A 26,763-nucleotide genomic window follows, 5' to 3' on the forward strand; every position below is an offset into this window, starting at 1 on the left:
AATTCCTAAGGTGGCATTGACATTTATCATGGATCAAGCATGCCAATATTGCCAGTATTACAGAAATAACTGGAAACAAACATAGATGTGCTCGTGAAATCATGGTGTTTTTCCCCCAGTGAAATTTCCACTTCAGCTCCAAAGAAACATGAAATAATGTTACCATCTGTGTCACTTTATTCAGGCCAGATCTACACTGCAGCTAGCACAGTGTTCCCATGCTGAAACACAGCTTAGCTATTAGCAATTACAAACATGGCTCAGTTATTAGCAATGGGATGTCTACATCCAGTTCATATCATCTGTGCCTCCTTTATTTATTTTGGAGAAACAATGCACATAAAATGTCTCTGCTGGACTCTGACATGGTGTTTACATAGGCAGATGTTTGTTGCAATCTAGGGACTGGGTGGAGAGGTGAAGGGAGGGTGCTGCTCAGCCATTGAAAGTTACTTTCATCTGTGTTTGACTTGTACATAACAGTTCCTATAACAAAGCCCCTTTAGAAAATGCAAGGAGAATGGGAAGAGAAGGGGGAAGGAAGGAGACAGCCACAAAAAGCAAAAATTGGAATGTGTTTTCTTATTGTAGTCAGTTAAGGAGCTTTCTTGACAGATAATTCCTAATTATCTGTGAGACATGGGCTTTATTCAGGAAGTAAATGTCTCATATTCCTCCCCCCCCCCACACACTTATGCTTTAAAACTTTCTTGAGGGAGGTTGTAATGGTTTTGAACACATACCACTGAAGATTGCATAACCAACAGATAACAATGCCTATTAACGTCTGGAAAAAGTACTCCCTGTAGATATGCCACAACAACAAATTCATTTCGGTTCCGATGTGGAAGTTTCAAGAACATATGTGTCTATCTGTTCTGTTACTGATTCAATTCTCTGGTTACCAGCTGAGGATCCTTAGCCCTGAAACACTGGGTAGTGCATCACTAGAATCACTGACAAAACTAATGTTGTACAAAATCAGACTCCCCAGTATTGCTGTGCATAGTTATGACTGTATATCTTTGGAATTTTCCAAGAACTCACATTAAGAGAGGCTGCAGGGGGAAAATCTACAGCTGCCTGAGAAACAGGCAGAAGCCTAATTTTACAGAATTCTTCTCTGTACACTACTTAAGTAAAAACAACAGGCTGATTCATAGCTCCCAAATTATCCATGCAAGAAAAGTGATTCTTCCCTCTCCCCTAGTTAGACAATAATGGGAGTTTAGGATGCCACATCCTCAATGCTTTGCTGGAGGAACATGCTATAATCCACCCCAGCTCACCCAGAGAAAACACACTAAAACTGTCATTGCAACAACTCATATGGGTAAAGCTATTCATCTGTATGTTTGCAGAATCAGGGCCTTAGTACAGAGCCCATTGTGCGCCCTTCCCCTAACCTGCTTCTCTGTCTCTCCATAAATTGAGAACTCCTTGGAGCAGAGGCAATCATCTTTGAGTGTTTGGAAAACACCTAACATAGTGGGCACCACTAGAAATAAAAATTAAATCAATAGTATTGCCATGTATTTTTAAATAGAAAAATGGAAGGAAACCAAGGTTGGTTTTTAACATAAAGCATGAGCTATGTAAATATTTTCATTTTTAAGGCACAAGTGGAGCTGGTCGGGAACTGAAATTTCTGTTCTGTGGGAAAATCTGAAATTTCTTTAAAATTTTTGTTCCAAATCAGAATGAAAAGCAAAAGTTCAGAAATTTCCTGGTAAACAAAATCCCTCCCCCCCACACACACAAAAATTGATTCAGGAGCACTGAAATATTTTGTTTTGATGGGTATTGAAAGATTTCGTTTCAGTAGTGCCTTTTATCATGTTGAAACATTTAATTTTGACAGTATCATTTCAATTAATTAAATTATGCCATTTATAGTGTATGAAAATGTTAAATATAATATTAAATGCTATATAAAAGTATAATATAATACTAAAATTAATATTTTAATAAAATCAAAGTGATAGTCGAAACAAAAATGTCAACCTTTCCCCATCAAAACCGACACAAAATGTTACAATTTCAACTAAACTGTTCCATGAAAAATTTTCCAACCAGCCCTATGAACAAGTAATATCGCTAGGTTATGTTTTTCAGTACCAACACACACACATACACACACACACACAAGAAAACATATGAACATATAAATGACAGCCTCACTCATGCCCCGTCTGTACTCACCTGGAAAATTATTAATATTGTTCTGGCACGAACTATTTTGGAGCATGGGGTGTGTGTGTAACAGAAAGAGAGGGATTTCATTGGTAGAGAAGCATGTAGTTGAGGTTAAAATAATGACCCTCCCATCATAATCCCATTTTCACATCTCATAGGTTTCTGCAAATCTGTCCTTTGCTGGTGAAAGTTTATACGCTTGGCCCCCAAACTCAATGATGAATTTTAGAATTTTTTTTTAAATCTATTAATCCCTTTCTGAGTTGCAGAAAGGTAAAAATAATTCTTTTCCTCCTGTAAAAAAGATTCCTACAGTCCTGCTGTGATGCTGATTTTTAAACAGAACTCTCTACTGTAATTAATGGGGAGATCTGTTTAACAATTGATGGCATGATGTGACCTTATGACTCTTTCTGTGTGGATTCAAAAATGGCTGAACTTGACAAATGGAAACTTTCAAAGTGGTTAGTCCTCACTGAGTATTAGCTTCCAGTCTTTTTTTTTTTTTTTTTTTGAGTTGGGGAGGTGGGATGAAAAATAAATAAATAAAAATGAAAAAACACGGGAATTATGATCTAATTGGTTTTTAAAGAATAACTTTGAGATTGGTTTAGCAATCATTACAAAATTTCCACTAAGTTTAGCAATATAGGGCCAGAACCTGTGCTGGTGAAAAGCAGCATAGCTCCAATGAAGGTAATAGAGATAAAGATCTAGAACCCAGTGTAAATATACACTATCAGTCAGTCATACTGGTTTTCACTGGTGTAATCTCATTGAATTCAATGGATTTGTACCAGCACAATGTGGAGCGGAGAATATCAATGTTTGTTAGTAGCTGTGTGATGTTTATCTTTCTGTAATATTGAAAGGGGTAAAATTTACCCCAGTGGAAGGGATCTGCAGAAGTACCTGTGCTACACTTACACCTCTAGATTAAATAAAATAGAAGGGGTGTTTGTTAGACCTGAGGGAGTTTTCTACACTGGGGTGAATTTCACTCTAGCTGTGTAAGTTTTTGACTATGCAGTGGGGGAAGAACACACAGAAACAGTGAAATCAATCGATTAATGTTTTAATCTCTTTTATTATTCTCTTTTTTTCTCCCTACAAAACAGAAAAACACATGCATAATTCCTGTTCATTTCAATGGGAGCTGCATGGCTGTGACTGAGGTAAAAATTGGGTCCTAAAGGTGCAATGTGGGCAAATTAAGGCTTTGATGAGAATCCAGGGCTGCCAACTTTCAAGATTTTATCATGTGTCATGATATTTGGTGTTTTTCTTAAAGCATCAGCTGCTCGAATCATGTTATTACCTGAGAATCTTAGCTTTCAATTAAAACAAAGAGAGTTTCTAGCCCTCAAGGTTGCAGAGAAAAGCTTGAAAAAGTGAACCTTAAAGCCTTCAGTACCAGAAGGCAAATGAAAAGAACCCAATATTTCAAAAAGTCTCATTATTTCTACACCACTCACGACTTTTGAGGTCTGACTCATGATTTTCAAATGCTTGGCGCTGTCAATACTGAGTTGCATTTCCAGAGTTTGGAGTATTTTACTTTAGATACAGTTTTTGTAACTGAGAGGAGGAGAGAATGTGAGCATCACAAGAGAAAGGGAGAGAGAGAGAGGCTGGAGTTCTGCTTTCTAAACAGAAAATTTATAAAAGTCTGCAATAAAGTTAGGTGTCTGAGTATAGGCTTATATAAAAAGGCTGGATTGTACAACACAATGCTTCATGTATGGCATTTTAGTTTATTATTTATCAGTGTTTATCAGTGTTTAAATAGTTGAAATAGATCTTATTGACTCACTATATGCACTGTGCGTTTTAGAAAGAAAGTGACCATGTTACACCCAAACTAATAGAAAACTGTGCAAGATACATCAGGAAAGTGTCCTTCATCATGGTACCATTTTGGGAATGGGCACCTAGAGAATGATGCACATGGGTGGCTCTAGGAACACCCAGCTGAAAAGGGACCCTGGTGGTGCCGGTCGGCACTGCTGATCAGGCTGTTAAAAGTCCGTTTGGTGCGGAGCTGGCAGGCTCTCTCCCCGGTTCCCATGAAATAGCCAGCATGTTCCTCCGGCTCCTAGCCCCCCTCACCGCCCCGAGTGCTGGCTCTGAAGCTCCCATTGGCTGGGAACCATCCGTGGCCAATCGGAGCTGTGGGGGGAGCGCACAGAGTTGCCTGGCCATGCCTCCACCTAGGGACATGCCGGCTGCTTTCCAGAAGCCACCTCAGATAAGCGCCACCTGGAGCCCGCACCCCTCACCCCCTCCCGCACCCCAACCCCCTGCCCCAGCCCTGAGCCCCCTCCCGCACCCAAACTCCTTCCCAGAGCCCACACCCCCTCCTGCACTCCAAACCCTTTGACCCCAGCCCCCACCCCAGAGCCCGCACCCCTAGCCAGAGCCCGCACCCCCTCTCACATCCCAACCCACGGCCTCAGCCCGGAGCCCCCTCCCATATCCCAACTCCCTGAGGCAGCCCGGTGAAAATGAGTGACGGTGGGGAGAGCGAGCGACAGAGGGGGATGGATGGAGTGAGCAGGGGCAGGGCCTCAGAGAAGGGGCACAGCAGGGGTGGGGCCTTAGGGAAGGGGCAGGGCAGGAGTGTTCATTTTTTTTGTGATTAGAAAGTTGCCAACCCTGGGGGCTCACATTTTGTTCACTAGAGATGAAATCCTAGCCCCATTGAAGTAGTTTGCAGTTTTGCCACTGACTTCAGCGAGGCCCAGATTTCACCCTTGATGAAAAGAATGGGCATGACCCTCCCAAAAGTAGGCATTGTGAGGACCAAAGTCCTAGTGTCTTATGCTCCCATCTAGAAACAGCTTTAAAAAAGCGAGTAAAGAGTGAACAATTTAAAGCTGCCCAAGATAGCTGTAAAGTGCTCCTTTCCCCCTCCACACATGAGAACACAGCCATTAGAGTTGCTGCTGTTAGGTTCACTACTCCTTGGGGGACATTCTGTGTAGGAGAGAATGGACTGGTTTCATGCTGACAATATGCACGTATTTGAAATTGCTTGCATTTGGCGTTCAGTTTCGAGTTAGTGCTGCGTCTGTTATAGATTCTTCTCATCATGAGTGATATGTCTCTTGTGGATATGATTTCTGTTCTTTTCTGTTCTTTTAAAAAAAAAACCCAATATATTGGCACATGCATTTATACAGAATAGTAAATTGTTATCAACAAAATGTAATAGCTAAAAGATGAACAAGTACAACACAATGGCAAATAATTTTATTTATGATATTATATCCATCCAGTGCTCTCAAAGAGCTTTTCTAAGAGTGAATCCTCCCAACACTCTTGTAAGTCAGGGAAGTATTATTATCCGTGTGTAAACTGAGGCACAGATAGGTCAAGTGACTTGCCTAAGATTACACAATATATCAGTGGCAGTGCTGGGAACACAACAAAGATGTTCTGTCTCCCTGACCCACAGCACTATTCATCCCACTGTGAATTTCTAACTCACTATTAGAAATATGCAAATCAGTGTAGCTCCATTGACTTAAATGGAGTTATGCTTCATGAAATTCAATTAGATTTCTTTACACATATAAATCAAAATAAGCTGATCATATCTTCTGACTGGCCTTTGCTTCAATATTCTCTGTAATGAGATGCAATACTTGATTTCCAATAGTTTTATACACTCATACTGTCAAGTTTTGAACTTTAGCCCTGTTACTGAAAGTGACAGAATACAAAAATAATCCATATTAGTATTAACAGATTTTTGATAATACAGTAAACTAATATGCTAATCAAAAGCCTTTGCATATCACTGATGCTATGGTTGTGCTAAACTGAGGACATGTATACACATATATAACCAGTTTAATTAAATTAATTTAGAAACTGTTATAGTTAAAGCAGTATGACCCCCTAGTGTAGGTTAAATGTGCTTATACAGGCATAGCTTATTCCTTATTTATAAAAAAAGAGCTATACTGGGATAAGGCACCTTTATACCAGTATTACTGCATCCATATTAGGGGTGGTATTCCTTTAATTATATTGGAATAAAAATCACACCACCTAACTGAAATAGCTCAATCCGTTATACGTTTTTTGTGGACCAGGCCTTAGAAGAGAAAAGACACAAAGCAACAAGGAATCTATGAATACAGGTAGTAAAGATGGGAGTGATAAAAATATTATAGACACCATAGGTAGTCTGAGACTTGGAAAACTGATGCTAGAGTGGCAACTGGGTGGCTGTTCATCCATTGACAGGACATTCAGGTTTGGCCTACGGAAGAACTATTCACTTGGAAAAGGTTGGGGGAGGAGCACTGTTTTTATGGATGATGAAGCCCTTCATGGGAAGGCTGAGAAGCAACTTGAGTACATAATAGATAAACTATCTAATCTCTTTAAGGATAATAAAAGACTTAAAAATAAAATGGGAGAGGTGTGATAAAGAAGACATTGAATTGTTTGATGAGCATCATCCAGGGTAATGGTGGGGAATAAAACAATATGGAAACCATTAAGAGTAATGCACTTGTGTTATTTTATGTTACAAGGGCCAAATCTGGCCCTGATTCAAGCAGGTTCAATTCCATTGAAATCAGTGGAGCTGCATCTGCGTACATCAGGGGCTGAATGTGATCCTATAGCTGATCAGTATACACACACACACTGACACACAAAAGAGAGAGAGAGAGAGATCCGCTCTTCTAAACACAATATAAAACTTCACTTTTGAAATAGAGTTTTAGAATATATATTGGGAAATTGAAATGTGCATCTATTATGGTTGGTTGCCAGTTGGAATAGAAGGAGAAGAGCCTAAATTCTGTTGTAAATGTATGTAAAGAAGTTTTGGATTAGAACCCAGATATGAATATACAAATAGATAAAGTGTATAGAATTGTGACACAAAGTCTCAGGGGGGTTGCGGGAATGTCAAAAAACACTCAGCAATCAGAACATATGCGTACGATGTTAATACATTTTATGTCTCTGTCTTCAAAACAGATTATGGAGATGGCTGTGAAACGGGGGGGAAAAAGACAGAGATTTTATTTAAAAACTACCTTTGCATATTTTCTGGGACTTAACTAAAGCTACTCAAATGGAGCGATTATCTAGCATTGCTTCTAGACAGTGTTTTCAGAATGAGGAATATAAGCCTCCCATTTTGCATCTTGCAAAGGGGAGTATTTACTATGGAAATAAGAAGCCTCAGCTTCTATGTGGTGATCAAGATAAAGCTTTTCTAAATTGCTGATTTGGTTCTCCAGTTATAGATGAGCATATCAAAGAATTGTCTGTAGAAGATGATTGGCTCAATGACAGATTGGCAGAGGATTCCACATTGAGGTTAACCTTGACACTCCTCAGTGCATATGGCAATGTGCCTTAAAACCCATATTGTAAGAGACTAAGATCCTTGAGAATAACTGATATGGCATTTATGGTGATTTATGAACTGCTGTGTCCAAAAGGATTAAACTTGAATTGTTGTCATGTAAGCACCTGAAAGTAATTTGTAGCATATTGTAAATTGTTCTGAAAGCAGCTGATTTCCATTGCTACAAATGATTATTATTAATTAATTTGTATAGTACCATACATTTATACTGTGCCTTAGAAACAGAAGACCTGCTAACTTTACTCATACAAGTAGTCCCATTGTTTTAATTGGTTTCATTGGGACTACTTACATGGACGCATAGACTTTAAGATAAGAAGGGACAATCATGATAATCTAGTCTGACCAGGCCCCCTCAGAGGTCCAGAGAGGTCCGCGCCACTTCCGGCTTTTGTGGCCCCTAGCCATAATAAAAATAAAAAATGACACATGAAAACAAAATAAGGCACCAAAAAAAGAGTGAGACATAAATTTGAATTTTTTTTATTTAACAAATGCTTTTCTAGCATTTTTCTGTGTAAATGCACAAATTATTGAGGAAAAATTGAGCTTTCGTGCAATGTCACAGTTGATATTAAGCATGGCGAGCCCATTCAAACGCTCTTGTCACATAGTTAAATGGTAATAGTTCTTTACCTGCTTCAACACGTTGAAGGTGTGTTCACCTGAAGCCACTGATGCAGGCAAACTGACAAAAATACTCAATGCAATTGTGATATTAGGAAACACCCCAGAGAGTCTTTCTTGAGTTTTGAGTTTGAGTATTTCTTGAAGTAATTCCTTTGGCTTGCAATCCAATTTAAAGTTCGTGGAATATATTTGTTTGAGGAAGATGACCTCGTCAAAGAGATCTTTTGAGATTTCTTTCTTGTATTGTTGCTGAAATTGTTCAGCTGCAGAAAGTACATCTTCATTACTCAGTGTGTTGAACTGCCAAAGAACCCTAAAAAGGGTACAAATGAGTCTCAGTGACTCAAATTGACGTGTAAGACCAGATTGAATAGAGACAATGATTGACGCTATAATGCTGCTCGGCATTGGATTCAGTAAGTAAGTTGCAGTTGGTGGAGAACTCAGATGAAATGCCAATATTCTTTGCTACTAATTTGGACTCAGTCAGGATTGCATCCCATTGTTCATGAATCTGTTAAATGTCATTGATAAGACTTTCAATGTTATCCCTCTCAGCATCAACTGTAGCATTGCATGCTTCAATTACCAGATTAGTTTGGTGGATCATTATAGGTAACTTCATCCACAAAGATGACATCAGAATGCATTCAAATTTGGACATGTGCTTCTGAATAGACTGAAGTTCCATTCAAGCCTGTGCAGTGAGACTGAGAGATTCAAGCTCATTTAAAGCCTTTCTCACTGAATTCAAATGCTGCACAACTGGTTGAACACCATCAATCTGTACAGACCATCTAGTTTTGGACATCCCATGCAGTGAAACAGGAAGATATTGCTTCAGAATATCCCACCTTTGTGGACTGCTACCGAAGAGATTGTACATTTGCTAAACAGTTCCAAGGTAATTGCCTCCTTGCATGATTCAGCACAGTCAACACCTACAAGGTTTAGTGTGTGGTTTCCACAGCTGGAGAAAATAGAGTGTGAATTATGCTTAATCAGAACTGTTTGTACACTTTTGTACTTCCCAGCCATATAGATCCATTGTCATAGGCTTGACCAATGCAGACTTGAAAATCTAACTTAAAACCTTCTAGAATTGCTAGTACTCAAGCAACGATTTCTTTTCCAGTTTTTCTCGTGAAGTTATCAAACAAAATAAACCTTTCTTCAATTGAAAATTTTGCACTGTCTACAATCTTAACATACTGAATAACTATACTCATCTGTTCCTTGTGAGAACAATCTGGAGTGGCATCAACAATGGCTGAAAAATACGTGGCATTTTGAATCTCATCAAGAATTGTTGTTTGTATGAATGACCCACATAGCTCATTAAACTCATTTTGTATGCATGTGGAGCGATAACGGACTTGCATGCACTTTTGACTCTCTTGCGATTCTCGAATACGTTTAACATGCTCTGATAAAAGTGGGTCATATTTGCTGAGGAGCTCAACTATGCCTAGAAAGTTTTGATTTGCACGATCACCAATACATTGACTGGAACCAAAGAAAGTCAATCCCCGCTCGGAAAGAAAAAGGATGACATTCAAGATGCGCTCAAGAAGTTTTTTCCCGTTATTAGTTTCTGTAGAGAGTTCAGTCAAGAGCAAATTCTCAACTGAACTTTCAGCTGATGTTGCCCTACTGGCTGATTTCCATGCAACATAGCTTTCTTTGTGTGACGTTGAACTCTCATGTGATGGTATTTGGTCTTTCAACTTCCTCCAACCTCTGTTGATGCTCCATCCTGATTGATCAGAACGAAGTGATGCATTTGACATGACAAAATCTGTATCAGTTAACAAAAAAATTATGTCTTTTAACAAATCACATCTCTTATTTGCTTAAATTTGCAGCTCTAAGCTGAGAGAGTGTATCACATTTTGGTCCGATAGGGATGCGCATAAAAACAAGTTGCAAAACTTATCCAATGCCAAAAAATTAACAAGTGTCTAAAATTGAGGCCCCCTTTGAGCTTGAGGCCCAGGCCAAATGGCCCTCCTGGCCCATCCCCCCTGCCCCCCCCCCCCCCCGCCCAATTGGCCCTGAGTCTGACCTCCTGCACTTGCAGGCCACAGAACCTCACCCACTGCTGAAATAGACCCCTAACCTCTGGCTGAGGTACTGAAGTCCTGAAATCATGGTTTAAAGACTTCCAAGTTACAGAGAATTCACCATTTACACTAGTTTAAACCTGCAAGTGACTCATGCCCCATGCTGCAGAGGAAGGTGAAAAATTCTCAGGGTCTCTGCCAGTCTGATCTGGGGAGAAATTCCTTCCCAATCCCAAATATGGCAATTAGTTAGACCCAGAGCATGTGGGCAAGACCCACGAGGAAGATACCTGGGAAAGAATTCTCTGTAGTAACTCAGAGCCCTCCACATCTAGTGTCCCATCTCCAGCCGTTGGGAATTTTTGCTACTGGCAGACGCTGATGGGCCACATGCCATCATAGGCAGTCCCATCATACCATCCATCTTACATGGGTAAGATGAATAAATTTGACTCCCAAAAATAGTGCTTCCCAAAGTGTGACAGACTAGCTATGGAGATGTAGACAGACCTCTCAATTGTTCTCCGGAGTTTCAGCTTTCATTTAAAAATGGAGTAAATCTCTAGCTATGAAAATCTTCAAAATATGAAGCAAATGCAACTGATGCAGAATGTCTGCCTGAATTTGCAGATAGCCTGAACAAGAGTTTTGATGTGTCAATTGCCCCATCATTTTTGTGGGTGCTAACTTTAAATGTCAACATTTTAAACTGTTTCACAACTCATTAGACCATGTAAGAAAGGAGACCCAAGCATTTTCCAAAATAGGTGTGGGGGATGGGGAAAAAGGAGGAGAGGGGAAGAAACTGAAGTACTAGTCAGGAACAGAAAATCTATAAATTAAGATGTGTAGCCCTTTAACAGCAAATGGTGGGATGTGGGTGATTAGTTTTACTTTCCTGAAGGGGGGCTGAGCTTTCAAAAGTTTGGGAAACACTAAACTTGAGTCTCCCACTTACAAGTATATTGACATGAATAAAAATAAATTATTCTGTTGACTGTCCTCTTAATTTTAACTGAAAACCCTTCTAAAATCTTCATTTTTGTATTGTTATGCCAAGATCTGCTTTTTAATATGCAAATCTACTCTAAAACAGTTTATTTCTATTTAAATGAATTGTTATGCATGATATCACACAATACATGATATCATCTTTGTAAGTTGGGTTTTTTATTCTCATATTTTGGGACCTATTACAGAGAAGCAAATTACCTGTGCTCCTCAAAAGTTGCCAGGTGACTTATAAAACTTTCAAATCTCATTCAGGAAGGTCATCAAAATTCTGTATGGAACTAACCAGGTGCTTGTTTCCCAGAGTACAAGAAGGAAATCTGTCACCCTGCTTGAAAAATTATTTGGTTACTTAAGATAAAGAAATAATCATTATACCAAACTGTGTGGTTTTGTGATGGAGAACTGTGGGTCAGCAAGAAGAGAGCCAAGGTCAACAAAATGAAAGCTTAAAGTGAACTCAGACCTAATTTCAGCAGTCAGTGGTGGAGGGAGGCCAGAAGAACAAAGTCTCTTCTATGGTCAGCTTGAAAACACTTTATAAGATTCTGAATGAAAACAACTCACTTGTTTTGAGCTAGTTCTATAGAATATTAATTTTTATTTTTCAAAAGAGCACAAGGGAGGTTTGTGTGTATGCTTTACGAGCATATCTGTAGCTGACAAAGTTACCTTCTTTGACATCATGCCATTGGATCCTGACCAAAATACTATGTCCAAGTCAACTAACAGGAAAATAGTAGGCATAAGCCTTTTTCTTTCTTTATTCTGCCAAACCACTGCCTCTTGCAATCAGGACTGATTACAAACACCCAATTAAGAAGCATTTGGAACATGATCTGAACACTAATCCTGTCTCTTGTTTTCTTTATACCTAATTATCAGCCTTAAGATGGGTATTAGAGCTTTAATTAGTAGACTTACTTTTGGAACGCCTGCAAAAGCTAACATATCTATATTATATACATAAACATATGTACCTATGTATACACACACACGTGTGTGCAATTATATATATATGTCCATAAAATATATATGTATGTGTACATAATCTGTCTATATATGCGTGTGTGTAGGCGTATCATCCGCTCACAGACAGACAAATAATTTGATTCTTTGGGAACACTACAAAAGAAACATAATTGAATTTGGTTTTACATAAACCATATAAAGGCCTATATACTGTAATTATCAAAAGTTATGATCAAATGTTGTAGCTTGCAACAAGTTATAATTAAGCAAAGTAATTTCCATTAACACATGGGGTTTTGTTTTAATTAAATCACCATTGAGGCGGCAGAGGAGAAGTCAAATTAAAGAATGCAGACAACTTCATATGACTGTCTCTAATACAATGTGTTTCAGTTTATAAAAGACCCTGACTCTGTGCTCTGTCTTTTTGTAACTGACCTTGACATCACTGAGGGCTATGCACATATAAAGGCCAGAGGATCAGGCCCTAAGGATTCCATGTTACGCCCTTCTAACAATGTTATGGGTTGAAAGGTATCTGGTTATAGCACTTCAACATACAATTTTCCCCACAGTTCACTTAATTATATACAATACATTAATATTAATATCTACCTATATCAATATTATTATTGTATGTAATGCAGTAGCACGTAGTGACCCCAATCAAGGTTTGAAGCCCCATTGTGCTGGCAATGTACATACCTTGAGTGAAAAGATGGGCTCTGCTCCAAAGAAATGACAATTAATAATAAATGAAAGGAGGATATTTGTCAAGCTAGGGTCCACTAGTGAAGTGACACACAACCAATATTTTGTCATGATTTCACTAATACTTTTGAAAAAGCTCAAAACCAAACAACAATACTCTGCAGAAGAAACACTTCAATAGTCTGACAATAGAGACTATTCACAGCAGTTTAGATGAGCAACAAAAAAGCCTGGCTATTACATCAAATAATCAGGAACACAATATAATTTCCAACTTCTTTCAATTTTGATTTAGTCTCCGAAGCCCACTAAAATTACCCTGAACTATCTTTAGAAACTTGCGTATGGTACTTGGCTGCAAGTACAAGCTGAGTCTATTAAACAAGAGCATATACTTTTGTATAGTTCTTATGATCCAGAGTGCATAATGAAATAAAAAAATATTACTTAGGAAAAGGCCCAGTCCTTAGTTGTGTCCAGGATCCATTGCAAAGATGACATTTGGGCTTCCCTGATCCTGGAGCAAGCTGGGGGCTTGCGACACAGTTTAGAACAGCTTGAGGGGTGCTCTAAGCCAGTGATTCTCAAACTTATTTGATCACACCCCACTTCTTTGTGTCTGTAGTAGTTTACATCCCCTCCTCCTGCCACACAAGTACATATACCAATAAAAAAAAATCAACATGCAACTCCCACTAAATATTAAAAACAGAAAGGCATTGATTCGAACAGAGCCATTTAAGTATATAGCACAGGGTGGGCAAACTACGGCCTGGGGGCCGGATCTGGCCTGCCAACCATTTTAATCTGGCCCTTGAGCATCCGCTTGGGAGCGCGATCTGGGGCTTGCCTCGCTCCGGCACTCCGGTGCTCCAGCCGGGGAGCAGGGTCGGGGACTGCTCCACGCGGCTCCCGGAAGTAGCGACATGGCCCCGCTCCAGCTCCTACCCATAGGGGTAGCCAGGGGGCTCCATGCTGCACACTGCCTCCTCTCCAAGTGCCGCCCCCGCAGCTCCCATTGGCCGGGAACTGTGGCCAATGGGAGCTGCAGGGGCGATGCTTGGGGAGGGGGCAGCATGCAGAGCGGAGCCCCCTGGCTGCCTCTATGGGTAGGAGCTGGAGTGGGGCCATGCTGCTGCTTCCGGAAGCCACTTGAGGTGAGTGCTGCCCAGAGCCTGCACCCCTGAGCCTCTCCCCAGGCCCCAACCTCCTTCCCCAACCCTGATCCCCCTCCTGCCATCTGAACCCCTCAATCCCAGCCCTGCAGCATCCTCCTGTACCCCAAACCCCTCATCCTCAGCCCTACCCCAGAGCCCACACACCCCAACCCTCTGCCCCAGCCCTGATCCCCCTCCCACCCTCCAAACCCCTTGGTCCCCACCCGGAGCACCCTCCTACACCCCAAACTCCTCATTCCCAGCCCCACCCCAGAGCCTGCACCCCCAGCTGGAGCCCTCACACACACACCCCCCCCGCCCCAGCCCAGAGCTCCCTCCCGCATCTTGAACTCCTCATTTCTGGCCCCACCTCAGAGCCCAAACCCCCACCCAGAGCTCTCACCCCCTCCCACACCCAACCCCAATTTTATGAGCATTCATGGCCCGCCATACAATTTCTATTCCCATATGTGGCCCTTGGGCTAAAAAGTTTGCCCACCCCGATATAGTGTGTAGCTTTCCGGCCACCCAGCTCAGAAGGCAGCCCTGCCACCAGCAGGAGCGCAGAAGTAAGGGTGGCAATACCATACCATGCCACGCTGCCTTGGTGGTGGTGCTGCCTTCAAAGTTGGGTGCCCGGCCAGCAGCCGCCGCTCTCCACTGTGCCTTCTCATGCCCCCTGAATGCATTCCATGTCCCCACCAGCGGCGTGCCCCCCAGTTTGAGAACCTCCGCTCTAAGCTCAAAGCCAAGCTAGCATTGGCCACCAGAGGGCCATCTTCTCTCTAGTTATTGCTAGAATGCAGCAGTACTTCCTTCAGGACTGCCCACAGCATACCCTGCACACTGTCTGTCTGGAGGGGGCTTCGGGACTGACCCCAGAAAGCTAAGTGCAGTATGTCTGATAGTATTCTGATAAAATAATTGGCAATGAAACAGTTAACGACACATTTTATTTATGTAATTTTAAATAGTTGGCAGGGTTCTCTAAGCCTGCAGGCAGTAGCGTAGCTGGGAGGTGGGGGGCGGGAATGGGGCAGTGGCCGCTCCCCCATGAGCACAAGTGGCGCCTTTTTCAATTTTTGGGGCCTTTTTAATTTTCACTCACCCGGCGGCGCTCCGGGTCTTTGGTGGCGGGTCAGGCGGCGCTTCGGGTCTTCAGCGGCACTTCGACGTCGGGTCCTTCACTCGCTTTGGTCTTGGGCGGCATTTCAGTGGTGGAGGGAGGGGAGTCCTTCAGTGCCGCTGAAGACTGGAGCAAGTGAAGGACCCGATGCCAAAGTGCCGCTGAAGACCCGGAGCGCCGCAGGGTGAGTACAAGCGGGTGGTGCCTTTTTTATCTCTGCTCCCCCTGTTTTCTCCACCTGGCTACGCCACTGCCTGCAGGTGGGTACTTTTTGGTTAGTCTAAATAAAAATAAATAAATAGATACATACGTAAATATGGACATTATTTAAGTTTCATTGTTAGGCTTCAGTGTTAATACCCACTGAAATGATTGGGGGTAGTTTGCACTTGCTTAGAGCCTGCATTTTGCTCCCACTGAAATCATTAGTAAAGCATTATTGTAAATGAGAGCAGAAGAAGGCTCTTAAAACTATTGTTCCCATCTTTCTATCTGCAGGCTCAGTGACTCTGTCTACTATAGGATTTTCAGCTGTGTCAGAAAGTGATCAGATATGACTCCTCCATCCCCACTATCAACCAGTGCTGAGTTTGGTTGTTTCTTTGCGTGTCCTTCTAGTCAACCCACCATTTGCTACAAGAAGTTTCATTCACTTGACCCTGTCTACCTCAGCAAGACAGCCAAGCTCAAAACTAGTTAAAAGAGGATGTGAGGAACCTTGTTTGATACCCATTGTCAGACATGACTGAAATATCTAATATAGACACCGCTTATAGATCAACTACACAAGATACATGTTCCATCATTCTTCACAACCATAGAGAACAATGACTTAATTCTGCTCCTATAGAAATCAAAGGCAAAACTCCCATTGACGTTGATGAGTGCAGGATCAGGCCCCACATACCCAGGCCCAGATCTTATGCTGCACCTGAAGAGGGCATTATACAGCCCTGGGGCTAGGGAGCACTGGGCCAGTTCCTCGGCACAACTTTGAGCAGCCTGAAGGCTGCTGTACTTTGCATCACTGCCAATGGATCCAGGAACCTTTCTCATAGTCAGACAATGATGGGATATTCTGGCAGTGTCCTCTTTCCCCAGCCTCCCTAACTGCACTGGCAGGTGGTGCGTGAGTGTGTGATGCTGGAGTCACTACAGCAGCTCTATGCCACCCAAGGTTCCCCTTACACAAGGATAATCCTCAAGTGGCTGGATCCACTAGGTTTAAGGCAACTGTGCACTAGCTGGAATGGTACAAAGCAGACAACGCACTGGGGAATAAGGGTCTGAGTTTAGACAAATGTGAATGAAAACTTAAATTCTATAGAATGATAGTGTCACTAAAGCAGTGCCAACATAGTGCCATACACTGAGTATCGTCTTATTTTATGAACTGTGGGTTATTATACCTGCAGGTTCACAACCAAATTACATCGACATTATTTAGAAATGGAAAGGATGGATGGAATCCTGTTTCTTCTCCAGCTCAAGGACTTTGAGGGGCTGCATCGATCTAGACAAACAAACATATTTTTGCTATCTATCCTTGATTGCAATTTCTATATAATTTCTAATCTCAGCAGTGTAACTAATCCTTTATAAACCCAATTTAAAGAACAATTAACGATCAAATCTCTCCTTCTGCAATTTGAATGTTTCTAAAATGAACAAATTTTCCATTTGAACTGAGCTGGCAACAGTACACACAAGCTCAGTAATTGTCAAACGAGGATGATAGTACTCTCTGCATAGCTAAATTATGCCAATAAAACAACTGTATTGCAGTAGTGTATTTATGTAAGTCTTGTAAAACCATACAGTTAAGTCTGACAACAAAGTTAATAATTTGTCAGTAAGGAAACCACTACTGGGCTTTTTCTATCCAGCCCTCCACCTTCCTCAAGCCCTTGTCTCCTGAAGCTTCATATTCATTTTCTTAATGTTTTTAACCTAGTGTCTGTGAAATTTTTATTGCTCCCTAGATGATGATATCTGATCTGAATGTAACCACACACCTCTTTGCTCAGCAGCATTTGTCACAAACCATTATAAATTATCATGCTGATAGTTTGCATTGCTGGGAAACCGGAAAAGTTCTATAAATTCAAAGTACTGTATCAGTGACATCCTTGTTTATTTCCAGATATAAAGTTTTACAAGATTCAAGATGGCTACATTTACACAGTAGGATACTTTAAGCAACACAAGACTAGTACATCCTAGCTAAGTGCTGAAAAGCATTTAAAACATGCAACAAATATTCGAGCATTTTAGGTAATATTCAATCATGTGTTTTGTCCCCTCCTTTTACTTCTAACTGTGTTCCTGTCTTCACAGACTACAGCTATTTTCATTGCCTGTTTGTGAGAGGACAAGATATTCAATAAGCCCAAACTTGTATTCTTTTGAAACCGCCACCAGAATTTGGATTTCATTCTTTCCTGAAGCAGGCATGTAGCTCCCATTAATGTTAAAAGGTATCATTATGTACATTTGTGAGGAGAATATACCCTTATACTGTTATGAATGTACAGTTTATGTTTTTAGGCTGCAAGACATGATTTTACACATCCTGTTGAGACAGTGTATTTCCAGAGCGCTTGTTTGGTAATTCTGTCCTTAGGATATTTTTCATTAGAGCTGCCTAAATTGTGTGAAAGTACATTTACTTAATTACTATTGTATCTTTATTCCCCAATATGATGAAAGCTGAGCCCTTTGGGATTTCTCTGAAGAAACTTGAATTTTAGTTCTGCTTATTTGAAATTTAAAATAATACAACTTCCTCAAATAAAATATATTCACAATGATTATATAAATATCACATGACATACCATATGATCATTAGAAAACATTTGGGAACTATTCTTCAATTAGAGCAAAACATAATTGCTAGTTATATTTATACCAGGCCTGTAATGTGGAACTTCCAAAATCTTAAGACACAAAGATGCTCACTAAGAGTGCCACCAGTATAGCTAATATTTACAATTCTTGAGCCTAATTCTCCTTTCACTGACACTAGTTTTACATGGGTGTAAGTTCACTGGCTTCAATGGATTTAATCTTGATTTACACCAATGTACGTGAAAGATAGATGAGACGCCTTGGCTCTCTTGTTGCAAAAAAAGAATAACTTGACATACATCTGAAGGTCTTATTGTTTTTCTCCATGGGCTCAGTGAGATTTCCAGGTCCTCATCATTATTCTTTAGGGACCAAACTCTTGAAGTTCTTACTCAGTCCTCACTCAGGGAGAAACAAACAAACTAAATCTCTATTGACATAAGGAGTTCAGGATTTAGTCCAAGACACCATCTGCTCTTCTAGTCCATTATAATTGTATCCAGGGCACAGAGTTTTTCAACAGTGCCCCTTTTTTCCTTCCCAGAAATTTTATTCCCCAACCTCTGATTTTCTGTCTGCACATCATATTAGCTGTTTATTAATTTCCATGGTTGCAACTTTAAGTAAACTAGAGGCTAGCTTGAAATGTCACATTTCTATAGTACACACACAGCTGGCAAATAAATTGAAGATTATATTAGGAAATCAAAATTTACTTAATTGCAAATAACCGTGTCATATGTTTTATTATGTTTGTTTATTGCTTTAACAAAGATCTGGTAACAGGAATATGAATTTCTTCAGCAGACAGTGAAATTTCAAACAGAAATTTCTGTTTTTTGATAACTTCCTGTTGCTGAAATCATTTTTACATTAGTCAGCTAATGTACAAACCTACTCACTCTCAAGTTAAATGGGACAGCCTTAAGCATAAGCAAAATTGTAGCTAGATAGTAAATAGTAGGTATCATAAGGTTCTGCATTTAAGAGATCACCAAATAACACCTGAATCATCATGGTCACTCCCCAAGAGTCCAATTCAAACCACTCTGCCTGCAGAGTTTCTGATCACCTGGGAACAGAACTTGTTACAGACAACTGTCAATAATAGGGAGGTCCTTTGGGAGGAAGAAGGTGAGTTCCTAAGAGGGGAGAAGAAGGGAGCAGGGAGTGATGGAATTGGGGAGCTCAGTTCCTTCATTGTCTAAGGCCCCAATGCACCAAAGACCAGTTTGCATATTTAGTGCATCTCTACATAACAATGGCTATTTCTTATCTAAATAGTTATATACTGTACATCATTTACTGTTCTGTTAGACTGAGACCATTTTAGAACCTTGGAATACCTGTAATCTGCCAAGGAACACAAAAGGTTTTACCCTACAATATGTTTTATTTCCTTTCTGATATCTACCTAAACTGCAGAAAAAATTGATATCCAGATTCAAACACCTCTAAAGATTAGCAACAAGCCTGTATACGGAAGGGAAATGGAACATAATGACATTTATAAAATATAGGCAAGTGGACCACTGCACACACATAACCGATTAAAGAGTCCTGAACTATGTTGCCTGCAGTAATAACCGTATTCAGAAGCATAATCTTAACCGGAAACTAGAATTGGTTCTATCAACTTCCATGGAACTTGGAGGGAGGTGCACAGGTTGTTGGAGGGAAGAGTCTGGAGAAGGCACTAGGCAGTCAGTCCATGTACACATAGCTTGAATGCAAGCTGCAGTTGCAGCACCTTTGTAATTAGGTGCTTTAATAAACAGCCAGTTTCGTTTTGCAAACATGGAGCCTTCTTTTGTTATTACCCACACTTGGTACATGAAACGTTGGCCAATGCTGGATTATGCAAAACACTGAAAATCGAATAAATGTAAACCAAACTAGTACACTTGGTTACTAAACAAGTTAATTCTAAGTGAAATTAATATTCATGAAGTAACTAACTCAATTTGTTATTACAAAAATTGGAACCAAGAAGATGTGTATGATAAAAGTTAAGCACTTCAGTGTAAGCACTGTCTTTCAGTAATCATAACCTTTTCCTCCCCATTGCACGTCACCATCTCTCCTCAGATAATGCTACCGTTAGGACCTGATCCTGTGAGATGCTGAAAAGTCCTGTGTGGTGCTGAGCACCTTCAAATCTCATTGTTTTCAAATTTATTTTCTTAGCTGAGGGCACTCAATAACTTGCAGGATCAGCGTCTGTGAGCAAGAACTGTGTCTTTTTTTTATCTGCAAAAGACCATGCACATTTCTGGAGCTGTATAAATAATGAATAATGAATGTGTTCTTGATGAAAGAAGTAGCCCGAATTTATGGACTGACTGTAATGAAATGGGGCACAATCAGACCATGGGTCACCATGTGCAAACTACCTGCTTTTCGGTCATGGAGATGGGGGTGGAGAGTACCTTCTGTTGGGTGGCTTTCATGACTGCAGAGTGAGTAGTGGGTGAGCAAGGGGGAAGAATGGGTGGAGCCTTGACTCTGCCCTACCTCCTCTCAGCCTACTGCACTGATTAAGTAGGGGAAGCAACCTGATAGAGAACAGTAGGAGAAAACCAGAGAGAGGAATTGTGACTATCAGACTGCTATGCACTGCCCCTTTCCAATGGGTCAGGGTAGACTCTCAGTCTAGACTATACCATTAAGAGAAGTCAGTGCTTTGAGAAAATGTACACCTGTGACCAGATTGTTTGGAACAGTTAACTAACATGAAGGAGAGAACTATTTTATGGTACTTATTTTTTAAATAAAAACATGGAACTAACGTGTTTCATGTTGTGGTAAAAATCCCTCATCCTGGTCACCTTCCCATAAAATGTATTATAAAGCTACACTAAGTTATGGCTTCTCTCATCACATATAAGTAATTCAAATGTAATTTTTAAATAGTAGAAAATTACAACATTTCCCCCCTAAAAATACTCCTACTAATCCACTTTTACTGTGTATGGTTCTCGAAGAACTTTAGTAGCTGACTATTTCAGAAAAGTACAAACCAAAGCTCCATCCACTGGCTAACATACACACCACCACCACTAAATGACTGCAAATACTGAGGAAAGAGTTTCAACAGGAAAAACAATTATTGGGCCTCTGTATCCAGGAAAAGCAGACAGAAAGATTACAAGATTAAATCAAAGATAATCTTGCTGGTTTTTGAGGTTCAGGAAGCACAAAACCTAACTTTAGCATCTTTGGCACTAACATACTATCTGCTGCGGATTCAAATCCCTGATGGATTCATTTTACACACTACCTTGGACACAGCTGTTATTTCCCATGTAGACATCAAGCCAATATGAACATTTCTATCCACTAGATGGTGCTCTGGCGCCCTTTACTGACGGTCTCACTTACTTGCAGTCTCTGTCCTCCAAATCAAAGTGAGGGTTGAAGTTGATCATAATTCTCTGGTATGGTTCAGGAGCCTGAATCAGCCATTCACATTTTTGGCTTGGATGATAGGAATTAGGATAGCCAGGAGAAGTAAGGTACCCAGGGTTTACAATTTTTATATTATCACCGCATTTATCTGCAATGAAAACAAAAATTTCCTGTTTAGTTTATCGTCTCCAATCAATCACAAATCTTTGAGTACAGCTGCATGAGTCAAGTGTGGTTAAAATGTTGTGTTTCCTACATCTTTCTTTAGCAACCTTTTATTGAGTTCTACGCGTTTAAAGTAATCTCTTACAGATCACATTTTCTGTAGGAAAGAATATAATGCAAAATTCAGATGTATACCAGTTGTTGCTTCCAGGGCTAATCTGTGCAAATGGTGGCTCTAATTTTGAGAGGCCAAGTTTCAAAACTGTTTCTCTGCAAAGGTTCCCTTCACAAATAAAACCCTCACATCATTAAAACACTGCATCCTCACAATTTATGTTAACACTGGCTCCGAGGGGTTTCATTTAGATTTATCTCAGAGACGTGTAATCTTATTAAGGAACAAGGTTTAAGTGGAGAGTGACTAAAAAGATGCTGTCTGACCCCCTGCACAGCTATTCTGATGATAAGCCTGGTCTGTGTCATTGGCCATCGGGGAGTTGTCTTCATAGACCCCTGCTCTCTTACAGCAAAGCCTTCTTTTGTTTTATCAGTCCATAAATCTAAGCAATTTGAAGTTATCTGTGCTCCTTAGATGCAGACTAACAGAGAACAAAGTGCATTTAGTGAAGCAGAAATGATTCAGTATTACTCCTTTAAGGAAGTTTGTTCATGCTTGGAGACCAGATCAAAGAAATGGAGCAGAAACAACCCTCCTTTCCCCCTCCCCCTAAAAAACAACAACACCCAGGTTTATTTCTAATTGCAAAACAGTTGGAAAAGTTACCACAGTCACCAAGTGCAAGTATGAAATATAGTGGCTGCATCTTGCTCCTTTGGCAAATAATGTTAAGGTTACACATTTTAAGGTGTACTGGAAGAACAGAGAGAGCTAAGTAATCCAATCTGTAAGGTCATTTCTTTCATTATTCAGTGTAGGTTGGCACTGTGGCTTTTTATTATTATGGATTTCTTACCATAGATCTTCAGCTAAAGAAACTTTCCCTCACATACTGACATGCAATTTTCAGCAATAAAGTACGAGAATAAACTACAGAAGGAAAGCATATATGCACTAATAAATATAAATCTATATATCACTATTTCTCAATAATGGTATATACAGCTTGTAATACTGTATCTCATAGATTCCCTGTGGAAGGAAAATGGCATTCTTTGCTCTCAGCATGAATTTATAAATGTACAGAATTTTATTACAGGAAAACCAGGTCAAATGGAAATGAAAGATGAAGTGCATATAAAAAATGAATAAAGCTACAAGCATTATAGAAATCATTTTGCCATAAATTAGAAAGGAAGGAGACGACATATATGCTATTGTTTGTTCAAAGGCAAGATATTTCTAACCATATTGCTTGGGTTGGCCCGAGCCTATTTGTTTCTGTTTTCGCTTTCTAAAACAAATTGTGGTGTTGCAACCAAGAGCTCAAAAAAGAGCTAGTGATCTGTGTGATTCGCCTGTCTGTGGGTCCAAAGGAACTTGTGTAGCAGACTTGGGAAGTGATCCTGACTTAGTGAGTCCACTACGGCTCTGTGCAAACAACATGGCAGAATCTGGCATCTGTTCAGTGAGTGAAATAAAACAGTGCTGTTTCTAGTCACTTGACAGAGTCACTTCAGAAGACGTTGAGGCGGGCTCACTACCACCAGTGCTGTTTAATCTGCGACTTCTGGGAAAGTGACAGTATAATAAGATAATGCGGACTGCTAGACTCCCTGGCTCTGTGAAATCTCTCCCAACACTTAATTAAGAAGGGCAGTTTCTGATGACTTTGGACCATTAGTTCTAAATAAGGTTAATGAATTAATTTAGCAGACACTAGTATTGGACGGAGGTGGACATTGGCATTAGTAGGTCTGGTAAGTTACGGAAGAGGTTAATGGCCTTGGTGACTCCAGTAGGGCTATTATGTCTGTACCTACGCAGACAGCCTGCTTCTCAGGCAGTTTCTTCATCAACAGCCCTCCCTATATCTGCTCTGTATTTAAAGGAAGAATATTATCAGAAATATTGCAGTGTCACCCCTACCCACCACATTTCATTTAGTCCTATACGCGTTGGTTCAGCCCCCGTTATCTTACCACTTCTGCTGCTGCTCCAAAGTGATGCAGAAATATGGAGCATTCATTTTATATTTACAAATAATGGCTTCAGACAGAAGGAGGAGGTTATTGTCACTCCCCACCCTCCTTACCTACAGCTCACAAGGGCTAGACCAGGCTGGATCTCACTAAAGATTCACAACCTAAGACTGGCACACGCTTTCTATCTTAATGTGTTTGCTTCTGTGTCAGATCACTGGAGGAGGAATCTCTTGCTTATTAAATTAGGCAGCCTCCTCAAAATTTATTGCAAATAGATTAACTTTCATCACAAAAATGTGATTTACATTCCTCTCCGTGCAGGACACTCCACTTGTGATCTCTTATTAAAACAATATACCACTGCAAGTGGAAGATGCTCTCTTCTTTTAATTACTTTGATTGAAAGCCTAGTCAGGCAAAAGTAAATATTTGATAATTAGTTCATAATAATTGCTCAGGATTTGCTGGGAAAGGAAAATTCACAGGAGTTCTTTCATGTGTGCTAGTTAAATGTCAAACAATCCTACAATTAGACCATCTTTAAAAGTGTATAATTCAGGGAAATATTCAGTGTGCCGAGGCATTGTTCAAAGAACGAAGAGCTAGTTGTTTTTAATTAGCTGTGTTTTCATGTGTTGCCTGAAAGTAAATTAGATATATAGAAGTCATTGTTATGGGATTTCTCTATTAGAATTGAGTGCCAAGCCCTTGCAAGCCTATAGATTCCTCTACAGACACTATTCAAGTTCCACGGGAACTCCAGACTTGCCACAAATAGGTTATGTCTTACTTGACCAGGCTACCTGCCAGGTAGCTACAACTACAAAAGATGATATTCTGAATATCTAACCCCTGAAAAGCCTCCCCTTTAAGGCGCTCGTTATCTTGCAGATTTTAAGAGTCTTATTTAATTGCCCATGTGAGGAAACATTATTACGATAATTGGCTGCCCTAATCTTGTGAAAGCGAGCAGCCCTCGTTTATATAACAACGGAAAGGGGCTGAAAATAAAGTTAAAAGGCAGTGTGATGATTCTGTGACACTGTAGTGCAGATCACGGATTTTTACTGAAAAGTTCCCCTCGTCCTAGTAATCAGGTTGGTCTTCCTTCCACTGCAAAACATTTCTCATTGATTGTTATTAGAACTCAGGAATGGGCCCTACATCTGAAAATATTATCTGAATAACTTGAAATCAGTTGTCTTCTCTGTCACTTACCGCTCCTTAAAGCCCTGGCTAGGCTGAAGGTGAGGGCTGCCCAGTGCAGGAGAAGTCCCCAATCCATCTTCCTTTCTGATTGTAGAAGGAGAGAGAGAGAAAAAAACCACCCCTCACAGCACACAACTCCTCTTAGCTCTTAAATCCTGCGGCTGGAGTTAGGGGCAGAAGGCTAGGTCCGCAGCCGCAGCTGGATCCCGGTGGCAGAGACGCTTCTTTTTGTGTGTGTCTCAAGTCGCCTGCATCCCGTCAGTTAGCTCCGGTTTCCTCTCCCTTTTCCCACACTCGCTCCTTTTCCAGGCGTCGCGGCCGCTGCCATTTCCAAAGAGGCTAGAAAGCCAACTGACAGCAAAAAACAAAAACAAAAAAATCCCGGCGGCTTCTGGAACCCCCGGAAGATGTCTCCAAGCGAGGGGTCCGGCCCGGGAGGGAGGGGGTCTGCGGAGAGGAGAGAGAAATGATGAGCAGAGAGAGACAGGAGTTTTGCAAACTGCGTCCCTCCCTTCCCCAGACCAGCTCGCCTGTAACTCAGCCACACACACAAGTTTCCCCCAGCGCTGTCCCCTTTGTATGTGCGCTCCAGCAGCCCCGATGGCCAGTGCCTAGGACTAACCGGGCTCTGTTGGGGGAGAGTGCGGGGCACCACGGCTGGCTACCGCCGGGCACCTGCAAGTGGGACACTGCTGCTGCCTGGCGGGTTAGAGGCTCCGACGGGCATCCAGGCGGAGGGTGGGGACCGTGGGGAAGTGTGAAGCGCCGGGCGGCTCCTTCCTGCAGCCTGAGGAGGAGAAGCGCAACTCAGTGGCAATAAGGGAGGCAGAGGAGCCGCCGTCTCCACAGCCCCAGTCCCCTCCCCCTCCCCGCCCTCCTCCTCCTCCTCAGCCCCCCAAGACATCGGCAGAAAGGACGGAACAGCGCACAAACAAAACAGGCTGGGGCCCTGAACTTCAGCGGGGGGCTGGGAGCCGCTGCCGGAGGCGGCTGGGAGGAGAGGGGCCGCCCCTTTCCCGCTGGGGCGGCCAGGTAAAGCCAAGTGAAACTGACAAGGCGTGCGGGGCCCATGTGCAGCGGGACAGAGCCGGCAGCAACGGCGCAGTCATTAGGCAGCGGGCTCCAGCGCAGCCCCCCCGGCCAGCAGCCACTGCCGCCTGCCCACCGGGCACTACCCATCGCCTCGTCCCGCCACCTCCCAGTCCCCGCGCGGCGTGTCCGCGGCTCGCACCCGGCATGGCTCCGTGCCCAGCGTGTCCCTGAGCCGCCATCCCCGCGCCGGCTCTCCCTGCCCTCCCGTTCCCGCGCCCCTGGCTCCAGCCTCTCCACAACCAGCCTCCTCTCCCAGCCGGGCTTATTGGCCACTGTGGCCACTCTCCAGCCTCCAGTGCGCGCTGCCCGCCATCCACCATGCTCCGTCCAGTGCTTCCACCAGCCCTGCCCCCATCCTGCACCGTGCAGTGTGTCCATCACCCCCGCTATTCACTGCCCACCATCTCCCCTCCAGTGTATCCACCAGCACTGCCCCCATGCTGCACTCTGCAATGTGCCCATCATCCCCGCTATTCACTGCCCACCATCTCCCCTCCAGTGTATCCACCAGCACTGCCCCCATGCTGCACTCTGCAATGTGCCCCTCATCCCCGCTATTCACTGCCCACCATCTCCCCTCCAGTGTATCCACCAGCACTGCCCCCATGCTGCACTCTGCAATGTGCCCCTCATCCCCGCTATTCACTGCCCACCATCTCCCCTCCAGTGTATCCA

The 26,763-nt window shown here is 41.9% G+C and overlaps 2 protein-coding genes across 3 annotated transcripts in view; both read right to left on the reverse strand.

The window, feature by feature from the left end:
* The window catches only part of NRP1 (neuropilin 1), a 133,008-nt gene extending 106,774 nt beyond the window's left edge, over nt 1–26,234 (reverse strand). The window contains 2 exon segments of the mRNA XM_037890966.2: nt 21,493–21,667; nt 25,006–26,234. Of these exon segments, the coding sequence (XP_037746894.1) occupies nt 21,493–21,667; nt 25,006–25,072 (242 nt within the window). The 5' untranslated portion in view covers nt 25,073–26,234.
* Nucleotides 9,082–17,184, reverse strand: LOC122464756. Of its 2 annotated transcripts, none has more exons than XR_006289093.1 (2): nt 11,500–13,880; nt 9,082–10,022 (listed from the first exon to the last, which is right to left on the reverse strand). XR_006289093.1 is itself a non-coding variant. In XM_043541452.1 (2 exons), exon 2 carries the CDS (start codon nt 10,012–10,014, stop codon nt 9,337–9,339), a length of 678 nt encoding a protein of 225 aa, XP_043397387.1. In that variant the 5' UTR covers nt 10,015–10,022; nt 16,674–17,184; the 3' UTR covers nt 9,082–9,336. The 2 variants fall into 2 exon arrangements, 1 of the variants encoding a protein (XP_043397387.1); XM_043541452.1 differs by lacking the exon at nt 11,500–13,880 and adding an exon at nt 16,674–17,184.
* Nucleotides 26,235–26,763: the final 529 nt, after the last annotated feature.

Source organism: Chelonia mydas, chromosome 2 (assembly GCF_015237465.2).
Source record: "Chelonia mydas isolate rCheMyd1 chromosome 2, rCheMyd1.pri.v2, whole genome shotgun sequence".
Classification (NCBI taxonomy): Eukaryota; Metazoa; Chordata; order Testudines; family Cheloniidae; genus Chelonia; species Chelonia mydas.

Coding starts and splice junctions, on each gene's coding strand:
- LOC122464756 (XM_043541452.1), bottom strand. CDS start 10,014: ATGTCAAATGCATCACTTCGTTCTGATCAATCAGGATGGAGCATCAAC.